The sequence below is a fragment of the Ascaphus truei genome, chromosome 4 (genome assembly GCF_040206685.1).
Source record: "Ascaphus truei isolate aAscTru1 chromosome 4, aAscTru1.hap1, whole genome shotgun sequence".
NCBI classification, from domain to species: Eukaryota; Metazoa; Chordata; class Amphibia; order Anura; family Ascaphidae; genus Ascaphus; species Ascaphus truei.
In genome coordinates, this window is record NC_134486.1 from 106,311,668 (window position 1) to 106,324,767 (window position 13,100).

The 13,100-nt window shown below is 40.5% G+C and overlaps 1 protein-coding gene across 2 annotated transcripts in view; it reads right to left on the reverse strand.

The window, feature by feature from the left end:
* Nucleotides 1–13,100, reverse strand: part of TMEM87B (transmembrane protein 87B) — a 40,721-nt gene that overhangs the window by 13,499 nt on the left and 14,122 nt on the right. For both annotated transcript variants that reach the window (XM_075596348.1, XM_075596350.1), the window contains exons 8-15: nt 12,108–12,149; nt 10,375–10,462; nt 6,859–6,920; nt 5,284–5,467; nt 5,097–5,196; nt 3,784–3,877; nt 1,213–1,294; nt 14–118 (exon numbers count right to left, since the gene is read on the reverse strand). In XM_075596348.1, the coding sequence (XP_075452463.1) occupies nt 14–118; nt 1,213–1,294; nt 3,784–3,877; nt 5,097–5,196; nt 5,284–5,467; nt 6,859–6,920; nt 10,375–10,462; nt 12,108–12,149 (757 nt within the window). The remainder of the gene's footprint in view (nt 1–13; nt 119–1,212; nt 1,295–3,783; nt 3,878–5,096; nt 5,197–5,283; nt 5,468–6,858; nt 6,921–10,374; nt 10,463–12,107; nt 12,150–13,100) is intronic.

Below are 13,100 nucleotides of genomic sequence, written 5' to 3' on the forward strand. Positions count from 1 at the left end.
AAGAGAAACTTACCTAGAATAGCGAAAATCAAAGTATTTGTAAAGTGTCTATACAGGGAATACTTCACTGCATTCTTTCTTAGCTTTAACGTCTTCATGGTCTGTGCCAAACTTACAAATATGTATGAGCAAGCTAAGGACATCTTTGTAGTAAAATGTTGGAGAAAGTCGTTTTTTTATAAATAAAAAAAACATACATACAAACTAGGACAGGAGTTGGCAACTCCAGTCCTCAGGGGCCCCAAGCAGGTCAGGTTTTATGGCTATCCTTGCTTTGTTTCTTTGTTAAATCAAATACTGTAACCACACCTACCTACATGAGAATTGCATCAAGCCTATACTGTATAGCACTGAAATTAATTTGTAATTAATGTAGATTTGTAGAGATATCAAGTACAGACTTAAAATGACATAGTTAATGAAGAATAGCCAAGGGCCTACTCCATGGTACAGTAAATAATGAATTGCATGCAAGGCTTGTGTTGACATAAGAGACCAAAAGCATGAAGGTCAAAAAGGTGCAAGGAAGCCCCAAGAGTTAAACTGTCTCCTCCTCTTTCTTCTCTTGTTCTCTTCCGCTGCCCTTCATCACCTTTAATCAATAATGTAAACTATTAAGTTATTTATAGCCTTTCATTCCTTACCATTTAATTAAGTCAACAATTGCAGAAGAATGTTTTGTCAACATTCAGTAATGCCTAGTTCGTATTAGTTTGCAATAAAAACATATTGGTGGTGCTTACCACACTTGTAAAACACGACTTGCTGTTTTAGTCCTGAAAAAAAAAAACTAAAATAGTGGGTGGATAATGGTTTTGGAGGGGAAAATCCAGAAATAACCATGTTTCTAAATGAGCAAAAATGCAAAACAAAAAAGACGGGGTGTGTGTGCCCTTTTGCGCATGTGCAGGCGGACATGTCTGCAGCGCTGCCCACTTATGCACATGAGCAGGTGGCACTGGCCACTTCTGCGCATGAGTGAGCGGCTGAGTAGCCAGCGGGGGGCACGTGTGCTCGTACACGCGCCTTACGTCACTTCCGTTACACATTTTCGGTCCTAATGAAGGAGATTTTGTGCCATGAGAATTAACCAACTAGATGCCAGCAAAGAAGTTTCACTTCAATAAAAAAAAAAAAAAAAAAAGAGGGTACATGTAAGTTATGACAAAGTGAGATAACAGGAGAACGTCCCTGATAAAAACAAGAAAAAGGATATCCACCAACACAAGCCAGAGTCCAGCAGAGCCAATGGGATACTGGCCAGTAGAACCAGATCAGTTTCCCTTGCCTGGGTCTAAATAGAAAGCGAGAGAGAGATCAAGTGGTTAATGCTGGCGACATTAGCAGCTACCAGCGTGAGATACCGTTCGTAACAAAGACACTGCATAACAATTTCCTGCACGTGAACAGAAACCGTGCACACATTTGTAGAATATAAAACGGCAATATTAACTCTATTTTTACAAATTAAGGTATTTCATTATTTGCACCATGTTAAATATATATACAAATACAATAATTAATGCTTCATCATATAACATCTTTCTTTGAAAAAAACTATAAACCGCTTTCCTTTTAGCAGGGCTCCCTAATTCCACCTTTGTGATAAAGTAAATGTAAGGGGGTACAAAATAAAATGAATAGTGGTATAAATATTATTTATGTAGCAAAATAGGAACATAGAATTAATACTGAAGTCCATCCAATCCACAGAACAGAATCCGTGTCTGCAGCTCAGTCCTCCATACAGCAAAAGACAGAAATGCCCAATGCTACATCCAATGGGACAAAATACATAGTAAATAGTATATAGTTAAATACTTCAATAATAATAATATTCTCATGAGCAAGGGTCATTTAGTTAAACCCTTTGACCAAAGCGTTATAAGCTGCAAGCCATGCAGCAGTCAGATCTCTGATGGGCCAATGATCACAAAAGATCTATTTTTTATTTTCGGATACCAACTCTGTCTTAGCCATGCTATTTCCTATTGCCTCACCCTTTGCCCACATTTCATGCAGCTAGCAATCTTCCACTCCCCATTTCCTGTTACAGGACAGGGCAGAATCATACATAGTGTAGAAGTATTTCAAGGAAGTGAAACACTTCAAGTTTTGGACTGCCATAGAAAAAACACAACCCAGCACAAGGTTGAAAAATTATTTGAGGGGAAATAAATACATTTGTGACTGTAATAGTAGCTTTACCGGCCTCTGGCAGACATCTATTTGGGGAAAGGCATATGGAGGAATGTAGTAAAGTTGATATGGAATACGGTGCTTGCGTGCACCCACTTATGCAAATGCATACAACCTGTAAAACAGGCTATGCTGTGAAAACCCAGGTTTTACAAGCATCTCATTTTAATCTCAGGCAAACTGACTTTTTGCCTTTGGGTAAAAAGGGTTCATCACGTTTTTGATTAGGTGGTTCCTGAATTATAAAAAAAGAGCACCTAACTACCTGATGGAGAATACCTAACCCACAATGAGACATCAGTGAATGCTGCAGAAATAATTGACAATAGGTATTATCACCATTTCAGCATATCTATTACCTATTTAAAATAAATCTGACTTTTATTATAACACTGTCTTTAAGAAATAAAGAACACACTGTTCTCATTAGGCAGTGTTGTGCAGTACTGACCCTTGAGGTGTCATACCCTTTACTTAGCTGGGTTTTGTTTGTTTTTGTGTTTTTTTTTTGTTTGTTTGTTTTTTACAGATATTAGGATAATGGATTATGCTGTGTCCCAAATCTACTACCTAGAAGGAGTGGCTCAGAAGCACACGGTCTCTGTAAACAATGACACCGAGTTTGAATCAGGGGAGGCCTAGTTCAAATCCCAGTATCAGCTCCTTATGACCTTGGACCAGTCACTTTATCTCCCTGTGCTTCAGGCACCAAAATCATAGATTGTAAGCTCATCTGGGCAGGGACTGTGTATGTAACAATCCTGTGTGCTGCGTACCACGCACTATACTGTAATTGTGAAACACTTTGGGAGAAAAGCGCTATATGAAATAAAGTTATTGTTATTACCTAACCCTTCTTACACCAATATCCTTTTCTCTTTCAGCAAAGTGGCATAATATGTATTCACACTGTATTATAAATCATGAAATGCATTACATTTGTTTTCATTGCTATATTAAGGTGGTCTGGATTTAAAAAAGGAAAACAAATGCCGATTTATGTTTTAAAAAATGTCAGCAATAATAATTGTACCCTCAAGCCCGTTTTTAAAACTTCCGCTGTCATTTTTCATCTGTGGTAGTCATACGTTAGATGGGTCAAGGTTGTGCTGACACAAAAAATTTAAAAAAAGGAGAAAGAAGCAAAGCACAAAGAGCTTCTAAAATATAAAGTAGCTATCTCCCCCATAAAAAGAAATAAATAATAAAAACAATTTTTTGTGGGTGAAACATTGTTTTTATTTTTTATCCAGCAGGCCTCATCTTATCTGGTATATGTCTAAAAAGATTTGCTTGTATTTGCTCAAATTTTGCCACAACCAAAAACACATGAACTTTTAGTCTCTGTTATTAAAAGGTGCATAACTTTTAATTTATTTAACCATTGCAGTCACTACTATGGCAGTCTCACAGTTCCACTGATTACATTTCTGTTTTAATCAGGACAATCCCTGGATGAGCAAAAATTGTAGCCAGCAAGGAAAGAGAAGGCACAAAACGTACAGTATATTTAATGGTTTTAAAACGGAATGAGACTATCCGTCCCTGCACATTGAAATATAGCAATTAAAATGATTGTGTTACCCCAACGACTCGCATTACTCCTTCCACTGAGGCAAACACCATGTAGAGGACACCCATTCCAACAACACGATGCATAACTGCTCCTAAACGAGGTCTGATCAAGAAAACAAAGAGAAAGAAAAATGGGACATGCTGTGGCAGAATATCATGAAATCAGATGTGCCGGTTATCTTTCTTATTCAGTAAAACAGGGAACTGAGGTAACTACAGCCATGGAGTACTAATTATATTGTTCCTTCACATAACACAAAGTATCTCAGAATATCAGTTTCCCTGGAAGTTAGGCCCACATCTACTATTACACAAGGAACCTTCTGGAAACACAAGATACCCATTGAAACAAATGGGCAGTAAGGTGTCTCCTGGTGCCAGAAGGTGCCTAATGGAATAGCACCACTGTACTTAAATAAACTGACTGAGCTACATTTGGACCAATATAAATGACTAATTATAAAACACAAGCAGTAGACCAATGTCATAAAGAATCTGCAGTCAGTAAAACTAGAGCCAAACATAAAGGAAAATAAACTAGGAGAGAACTCGTTGCTCTGCAATGGAAAATAAGAGAGACCGCCATGGTCATACTCTTCTCACAATACCATACTCCGAGCATTAAAAAGTAATCTACTTCAGTATGTAATAAAATGCAAGATAACCTGTATTGTGAGGTGTTTTTGGAATAGTCTCCATGATTTAAAGAGCATTCTGGCAAAAGAATGACATTAATATGAGCACAAATTGAAAAGTTAGAGCAATTTTAAATGACCATTGCAAGTCTTCTGTATTCCACCCCCGTGCCTGCTCTCCTCCTTGGTGGCCCCTCTCCGCCTCACGCGGCGATGTGTGACGTCACGTGACCCGCGGCGTCATTTGCAGTCACGTTACCATAGCAACCGTGACGTCATATGACCCCGCTGCGGCATTTGACGCCACGTTGCCATGGTAACGCGTGCTGGAGCCGGCTGAACCTCGTAAGTAGAGGTTGCAGAGGCCTCGCCCAGTCCTCTGGCATTTAATTTAAATGCCTGGGGAGAGCGCGGGACCTCGGCAACTTCCCGCGCCCCCTCCAAAAAACTTGCGCCCCCAGCCCCCCAGTTTGCGCACCGCTGCTGTAGCTAACCAACATTCTGTGCATTATGATGTAACCGATGAGCTCGTGTGACCTCACAAATCTGTGGTCAGCTACCTACCTAGCCAAAGGCAGAAAGCATTTTGTGGAGAGTAGCATGTATGTATGTATGTATGTATGCATGCATGCATGTATGCATGTATGTATGTATGTATGTGATAAATACAAACTTAAAATCACTTACTTTACTATGCCATATCCTAAACTGACAATTGTCACTAGCAGTCGTGCCAATGTTCTTTTAATAGCAGAAACTAGCTCTGCAAATATCAACAAGCCGTAAGCTAAGGAGGAAGATAAGAACACAGGTTAAAATGTGGTATTGTACAGCTACAGTTTGCAGCAAACGTTTTAAAATGTATTTCACTTACAAGACACCCCAGTGCTGTTGATATTTTGATATTCGGCATAAAAGACAGCCTTTTCCAACATTCCGAGGAAAATAACAGCAGCAATCCAAAACTGGATCCTCAACAAGTCCTTCCAATAACAGGCAGACCAGAGAAACCATAGTAGCCCAAACAATATGTACATTATGCACATCACCATGTAAAACTGTAGGATAGAGAGAGAAAACAAATACATAAAAACGGATAGAACAGAACTGGAATCACCTAACCTGTTCAATTATACCGGCAGGTCAAAATAATGACGCAATATTCAATTCCACTATCACCCTATCATTGTTACATCAAGGAATATTGGAAACACTCCTTAAAGTAATCAAAGGTTATCCCAAGGACGTGGCAATTTCTTTACTTTGTGAGTTGGGGTATTATTGTAACAATTGCTCATTATTGAGGGTTGCAAAAATGTAATCAGTATTGATTGCTCTGTACACTGGCGACACACTTTATTCGAGCTCGGCTAGTCCCACGAATTCGGGTATACCCGGGTGTATTGAGGTTTGTGACTGTTTTCTGCCCGAGTGCATTGGGTTATTTTCCAGGCAGAGATTGAAGCATTTTATTCCCGCTGGCTGCAATACTGCACAGTATATATATATACTGCATTACAATTCATGAATTTATGCCATCTGGTAGACACGCGAAGCATTGCAGCCTATTAAATCCTAATCATTATCATTTAACAGATCAGCCGCCCGTCAGCCAGGCATGAACCCAGGCTGGGAAGGCAAACGCAACGGGGCTTGTCAGAGGTGAGGAGCGGCGCATTCCAGGTATCTGCCAGGTACATACTGGGTATTTGCTCGAATAAAGTGTGTCGGTGCAGTATTTCTAATTCCTTCTGAAAGGAATGTTTGTGCTTTGTTTCCCGCACTAGGAAGATATGCAATAAATAAATCTAATTGATATCACTTTTAAAGAAAAATATTAAAATAAAGATGTGCAGTGGTCAAAAAATATGGAACACTATACGCCGAATAATATTCGTGTAGTACTTTTCAGTTACTCCTCAGGCATGCTGCCGGCAGCCATTTGTAATTCCCCAACGTGTTGTAAAGGTCCCCATTTGCTGCAATCAAAGTCAATGAGTAATACATCACTTACAGTAAGACACAGAAGAAAATCCCATTGTGTTGGGTCGCACTAAAATTAAGCTTTCCAAATTAAAAGTTCACAGGGGGAAATTGACATGAAGGTTAAAGCCATTACCACATGATCATGATCTAGCTCAGGGGTGCCAAACTCCAGTCCTAAAGCACCTCCTCCCACCCAAAAGGTCAGGTTTTCAGGATATCCCTGCTTCAGCACAGGTGGCTTAATCAGTCCCAGCTTCCGCACAGGTGGCTCAGACTGAGACACCTGTGCTGAAGCTGGGATATCCTGAAAACCTGATCTGTTGGGTGGGGGGGGGGGGGGCTGAGGACTGGTTGAGCCTATAAAATATATTCTTGAGACCTGAAAAAGTGAGCTGCTATTTGACTGTACAGATACACATTATGCGCAGATTGTTCAATTAAAAAAAAGTTAAAATACACTTACAATCATCAGTGGCCATTCTGAAGCGGAGATGTACCCATGAGGACCAGCCATTGAGACAGAAACTGTGAGAATCAATAAATAAATTGGTTATTGCAATTACTTAACCCCTTTTCTGCTGTAGGGGCTATTGCTGGCCCTTCTGGCAGCTAGTGGGTTACGGGTATATATGCAGGAAATCTACTATAAAAAAGCCCAGTATAATCATACCTTAACTACAATTACAGGTTATTCTAGAATTTGGAAGTCATAACTCTTCTTTTCGAATGCAGGTCAAATTCCTTCAGCAGGTTCTTTTTTTAATTTTTTTTTATGCAACTTGTATTTTTAATAAAAATTTGCAGCAATAAAATGGGAATGGGGGCGCGAGTACAGAAATAACAAAGGGGGTGAGGGGGTGTGAACACATATCTTGTAAATTACTTTCTATACATTGATTTTACATGTGCACATTCCTAATTCTGTTTCAATTTAAACTTGGCCAAATAATCCTCCTCAGGGAACCCTTCCCTCAGTCCTTCACTTTCTTGCCTGCATTTAGCTTCTTCATCTCCCATACCTCTCCACTCTCAGATCTCAGTTGTCTTGGGCCTCGGCCAAGCTTCCCGCTGGCGTGCTGAGGCTCAGGGAAAGCGGGTGCTTTCCCTGGTCTTGCGGGTGCTTTCCCTGCGCGCCGACAGCAGGCGTGTCGGGGGCGGGCCAGTGACGTCACGGAGCTGGTTCGCCCTCATTGGGCGAACCGCTCACGTGACCGGCCCTGCGCTCCGGCAAGCGCTTGAATTCAAAAATTACCTAAGACCTACGCTTCCGCGCGCTTGCGGAAGCGTAGACGAGCCTCTACTAAGGCCGCTCTCATTGCGGCTGTAGGGGCTCACAGGTAAGTGCAAGCGCGCCTCAGCACGGCTCAGCGCGTAAGCGCTGACCATGGCCGAGGCCTTACTCTACTCCATAATCCTCTCCCATCCCATGGTTCCCATGTCTTATGGACATTCTTTGTTGTGTGATTTAGGAATTAGGCAAGTTTCTCCATTAGCCGGAACTACATTTATTTACTTTTATAGGGGAGGGGGGGTTCCCACACTGCTGACACAGCGCACCTAGCTCCTGTTAATATATGTGATATTTATTTGTGTGGGGAAAGATCCATGTTCTCCATTGGTTTGGCTAAAATTATTATAAAATTGTGCCTAATGGAATTGTAATGCCCACAACATCCTTTATTAGATTCAATATTTTTCTAAGCAGCTCTGTATTAAATCTCGTAGAGGTATAGTACCACCTAAGCATAATTTTGTATATATTTTCTTTTGTTATTATACATATGGAGGTCTTACCCCATCTATCCCATACATCTTCCCAATCCTCTCTTGATATTTCGATTCCGAAATCCATAGCCCATTGTCCCATGTATTTGTGATCTTCGGTGTCTCTCGTTGGGATTAGGCCTTGATACAGGGATGATATCAACCCTTTTTGAGATCTTCTAATCCTACATAAATCCTCAAATAATGTGGGTTCTGGGAATTCCTCTCTCTGAAGGGTCAGTTTTACAAAAAGTGTCGGGCTTGCATATATTTATACATCTCTCTCTCTCATTTCCTCAAACTGCAATACAGGCACACCTCGCATTAACGTACGCAATGGGACCGGAGCATGTATGTAAAGCGAAAATTTACTTAAAGTGAAGCACTCCCTTTTTCCCACTTACGATGCATGTACTGTACTGCAATCGTCATATACGTGCATAACTGATGTAAATAACGCATTTGTAACAGGCTCTATAGTCTCCCTGCTTGCACACAGCTTCGGTACAGGTAGGGAGCCGGTATTGCTGTTCAGGACGTGCTGACAGGCGCATGCGCGAGCTGCCATTTGCCTATTGGGCGACATGTCCTTAATCACGAGTGTACTTAAAGTGAGTGTCCTTAAACCGGGGTATGCCTGTAGTTTATCCCGCCTAAGTAAGTTTCCCACATCTGGGTTCCACCTTTCTTTCCAGCTATCAAACGCCCGCCCCTGCATCCCAGGTGTGAATTTGGATTATTAAACAGAGGGGTGAGCCTAGGACTCGTCAGCACCCAATACTTTTTATTGGAAAATTGCCAGTTTTTCAATGTAAACCCAATCACCTCTGACTTAAATTGTCTCCCTTGTCTTGGGCCAATTCCTGCCCACAATAGAGAGGACAGCCCGGTTGTTTTTTTTTAATGAGATTTCCAAGTCCAGCTATGCAACTTACTCGGAAAGTGCCAATATATATTACATATGTGAGACTATATAATATTTCAAAATATTTGGAACCCTTCAGCAGAAGTTTTAAAGGCAAATAAAGACAAATTAGCACTCTTTAATACAGCTCTGCTAGATTAGACACTGTATAAAGTGTAAAAAGTATACACCTATTCTCAAAAAGCATGGAGAGAAAAAATCCAACGTCAAACTGAAAATTCCACATCTTTTACATTTTCCACAATTTAGGATTTAAGAAATCCTGCGTTAGAATGCTTATCGTTTCTTCAATAATTAAGTTTGTTTTTTTTAATTGAAAAAACCTGACATTATGAAGAAGAAAAAAAAATAGTATGGCATTAAAGCAGCAAAAAACTTGCACTACATTTTCTTTTAGGATTGAAACAGGGGTCTCCAGAGGGGAACCCGATTAATTTCAGCTCCGGTGACCCCTTGCGTCCCGAGATACTTACCTCCAGGGGGTGCCTAAATGTCCAGGTCACGCAGGCCAATAGGGAGCCGTGAGGAATGATGTCACGGCTTCCTATTGGCCCGCCTGACACAGGCCATTTAAACGCCATTTTATTAGGTGGACAAGTTCCCTGGGTGCAGAGAGATACCGGCACTACGGAGGTATCAATGGAAGTAGGGGGTCCCAGGAGCTGAAATTAGCGGGGTTAAGCTCCAAAAACCCTCTGATTCAATTTATAGAACAAAAAAGAAAATGTAGTGCCAAGTTTTTTAAATGAACTAAACTTCAAAGTAGCAACAGTTGTTCAAAAAAGGACTGGTCTTATTGTGCTTCATACATTATTTTTTTTTAGGATTCCAAACTGAATGTTTTAACATGGATTTGAATCGAACGTGGCAGTAAAAATTGCATTGTGTTTATTGCTATAAAATAACCATTGAACTACAATGCATCCAACATCTGTCTAGGGCTGGAGAAATCTGCATGCATTGTGCTGCTCAACAATATAATGTCATTCCATGTGTTGGCGATGAGGTCACGCTGGATTAGAAGTGATTACTATTCGCAATGTACTTTTTGGTTTAAACCACCGGAGACATTTCCTGTCCTCACACATGCCAATTGCCAACAGGAAACGGTCCTCTCTCCTCTCAACACCTCTGATATTTGAGCTAGTAGGGTAAATAGAACAGGTCTCATTTTAGAATTGCCGTTTGCCTTTCTACTGCCTTTTGCCCGCTCCTACACCACTCTAGCATTTATAAAAAGGTATATTTGAATCACATTAACCTTACAATACAGCAGTCTAATAGATATACCTGTTAAATTCCAGTTTATATCTTTGTCTGCTTTTATAGAAACCACAAACATGTAGGGTCCATCTTGCCGAGTTGTAGTCACAATATTCTGTTGAGAAAATATTTTTTTTGGAAAAAGCGTTACTTGGTTTCAGAACATACACAAACTATTCCCAAAATGTGTGTCTTGTCAACACACGCCAACCACTTTATTATACAGTAGGGCCCTACTAATACGGCGGGTTCCGTTCTATGGCCCCACCGCAAAGCGAAAATCAATAGAAAGCAGAACCAGTGATTTTCAGTGTTTCCTGCAGGACCTACAGTCCCCCGTTCTTCACATGCAGAGACATGGCAGCCCCCTTCTCAGTAGCGCTGCATTGGTGGATCGCCGAAAAGCGGGGCCCTACTGTATACACAAAAAGGAAGAGTAGAGGCTTCACGGATTTTATAAATGCAATCATTTATTGAAGCCAAATAAAGTGTCCAACGTTTCGGCTGTCACAGCTGCCTTTGTCAAGGAGTGGCAAGATAACGGCTCCGGTGACAGCCGATACGTTGGACACTTTATTTGGCTTCAATAAATGATTGCATTTATAAAATCCGTGGAGCTTCTACTCTGCCTTTTTTGTGTATCCTGTACTTGGATTGCAGCAGCATTCCCTTATCGAGTTGGAGAGCACCGATATCAGTATCAGGTATCAGTATCTGATACTTATTTTTGATTATTGGTGTGCAACACTTTCCCACATTACAACCTACTTATTGCTCCATTCATTTAATACATTTCACAATCTGCTTGACACAGAACAGAGAGTGTTTGCATACTGTACAACGAAGAGTGTTTCCATACAACCATTACAGCGTTGCAGGTTTATACAAAGACTAATAGAGTGCGTTATAGTCTGTCGTATTTCTCCATCTCTCACACGATTTCAATTCGTTTTCCAAAGAAAAAGAAATGACGGGTAGGAGAAGGCAGAAAAAAGTGTTGGACTCAGTTTTACGGGGGGAAAATTTCAATTAAAAAAAAAAATTGAGTGAATCAGATATAAACGTGTTGCATTGTATATTTTCAATATCTAAAAAGCGAGCTTGTGTAAAAAATTGCACTTGGCTGCTTGATCAACTGCAATAAGATTATCAGAAACAGATTACTCGTGGGTCACTTCACAGGTCACAGACAGATGCACTGCTTTTGACCCAAATCCTTAGGAGAAACTGCAGAGGTAGTGTAGTAAGTTACGTTGCTACAGAGGACTCATTTTACCCATTTACAATCAAACTAATAAATAGATAGAAAAGTCAACTACATTTCATTTTTTTTTGTGTGTGTTCCCTTTAAAGAAGCAATCAAAGACGGGGGTTTTTTTTTTATTTTTTTCATTTTTTAAATGCAGGATTGTAGCAGGGGGTCCTCGGAGCTGAACCCCATTCATTTCATCTCTGGGGACCCTCTGCTTCAAACCTGTATTTAAAAAAAAAAACAACTTGGATTGCTCCTTTAAGCAAGTGTTTAAAAGGCGACCGTGTGCTTTACCACTTATAAAAAGAAATTCAGGTGGGATGGCAAAAAATGGAAAATTGCCCCCTAAAGTAATGTATAATTCTTACATCACAAAACATTTCCCCAATATGAATAAAATATTTTACATGTTACAATTTGCTGAATGTAAAGATTTGTTTGACTGTCACCATTTAATCAAATATTTGCCCAATTCCCACTTAAAATACATATATGAAATGGAGCTTACCTTTTTTGGTGAAATGCTCCTCTTAGAAATGGAATGGATACTCTGAAAGTGAAATACAGAATACAGAGTTGTTGCGTTCATTATACTTGCAAAACCGATTTAGTTGTTTATAAAAGCAAGAATATTGTATAAACCTTTCTAAAATAAAATGGTTCCACGAGCATTCGGTCCAATGATTAATGAACTTAGAATTTTGACTTCAACCACTGCTCTCCTTTACATGATACCTTCATGAATCTTTTAAAGACATTTACAAAGCCACTTACAGTATGCAGCGACGATGCATCTGTCTGCCTTTCTTGCATGTTTTTAGGGACGGTACCATGGTTCCAGTTCCCGTTTGTAAAGGCAAAAAACACAGCACAAAGACGCAAATCGCGAAGTATATCAAAATATTATTGATTAAAAAGGTAAGGTAAGTATTCTGCGTACATCAAATTGAAAGGATAAACACATTATATGGTTATACAACACAAAGGTTACCACACGGCACAAAAGAAACTGCAGGCAGGATCGGATCTCTCTCTGTTGGACCTCACAGGCTGTATCCGGACGGCGTTCGACCTCCTTGCGACTGATGGCTGCCCGCACAATCACTCAGTCTCGTGGTGTACGTCTCGTCAGGGAAGAATTGTCCGTCCCAGTAGATGGTATAATGGCCAGGTATAGAGAGAACTCTCCTCTTAAGCGCCACAATCCAGTCTTACACCCGACAAGGTGAAGGCATACTGGACTGTGGCGGTTAAGAAGAGAGTTCTCTCTATACCCGGCCATTATACCATCTGCTGGGGCGGACAATTCTTCCCTGACGAGACGTGCACCACGAGACTGAGTGATTGTGCGGGCAGCCATCAGTCGCAAGGAGGTCGAACGCTGTCCGGATACAGCCTGTGAGGTCCAACAGAGAGATCCGGTCCTGCCTGCAGTTTCTTTTGTGCCGTGTGGTAACCTTTGTGTTATAACCACATAATGTGTTTATCCTTTCAATTTGAT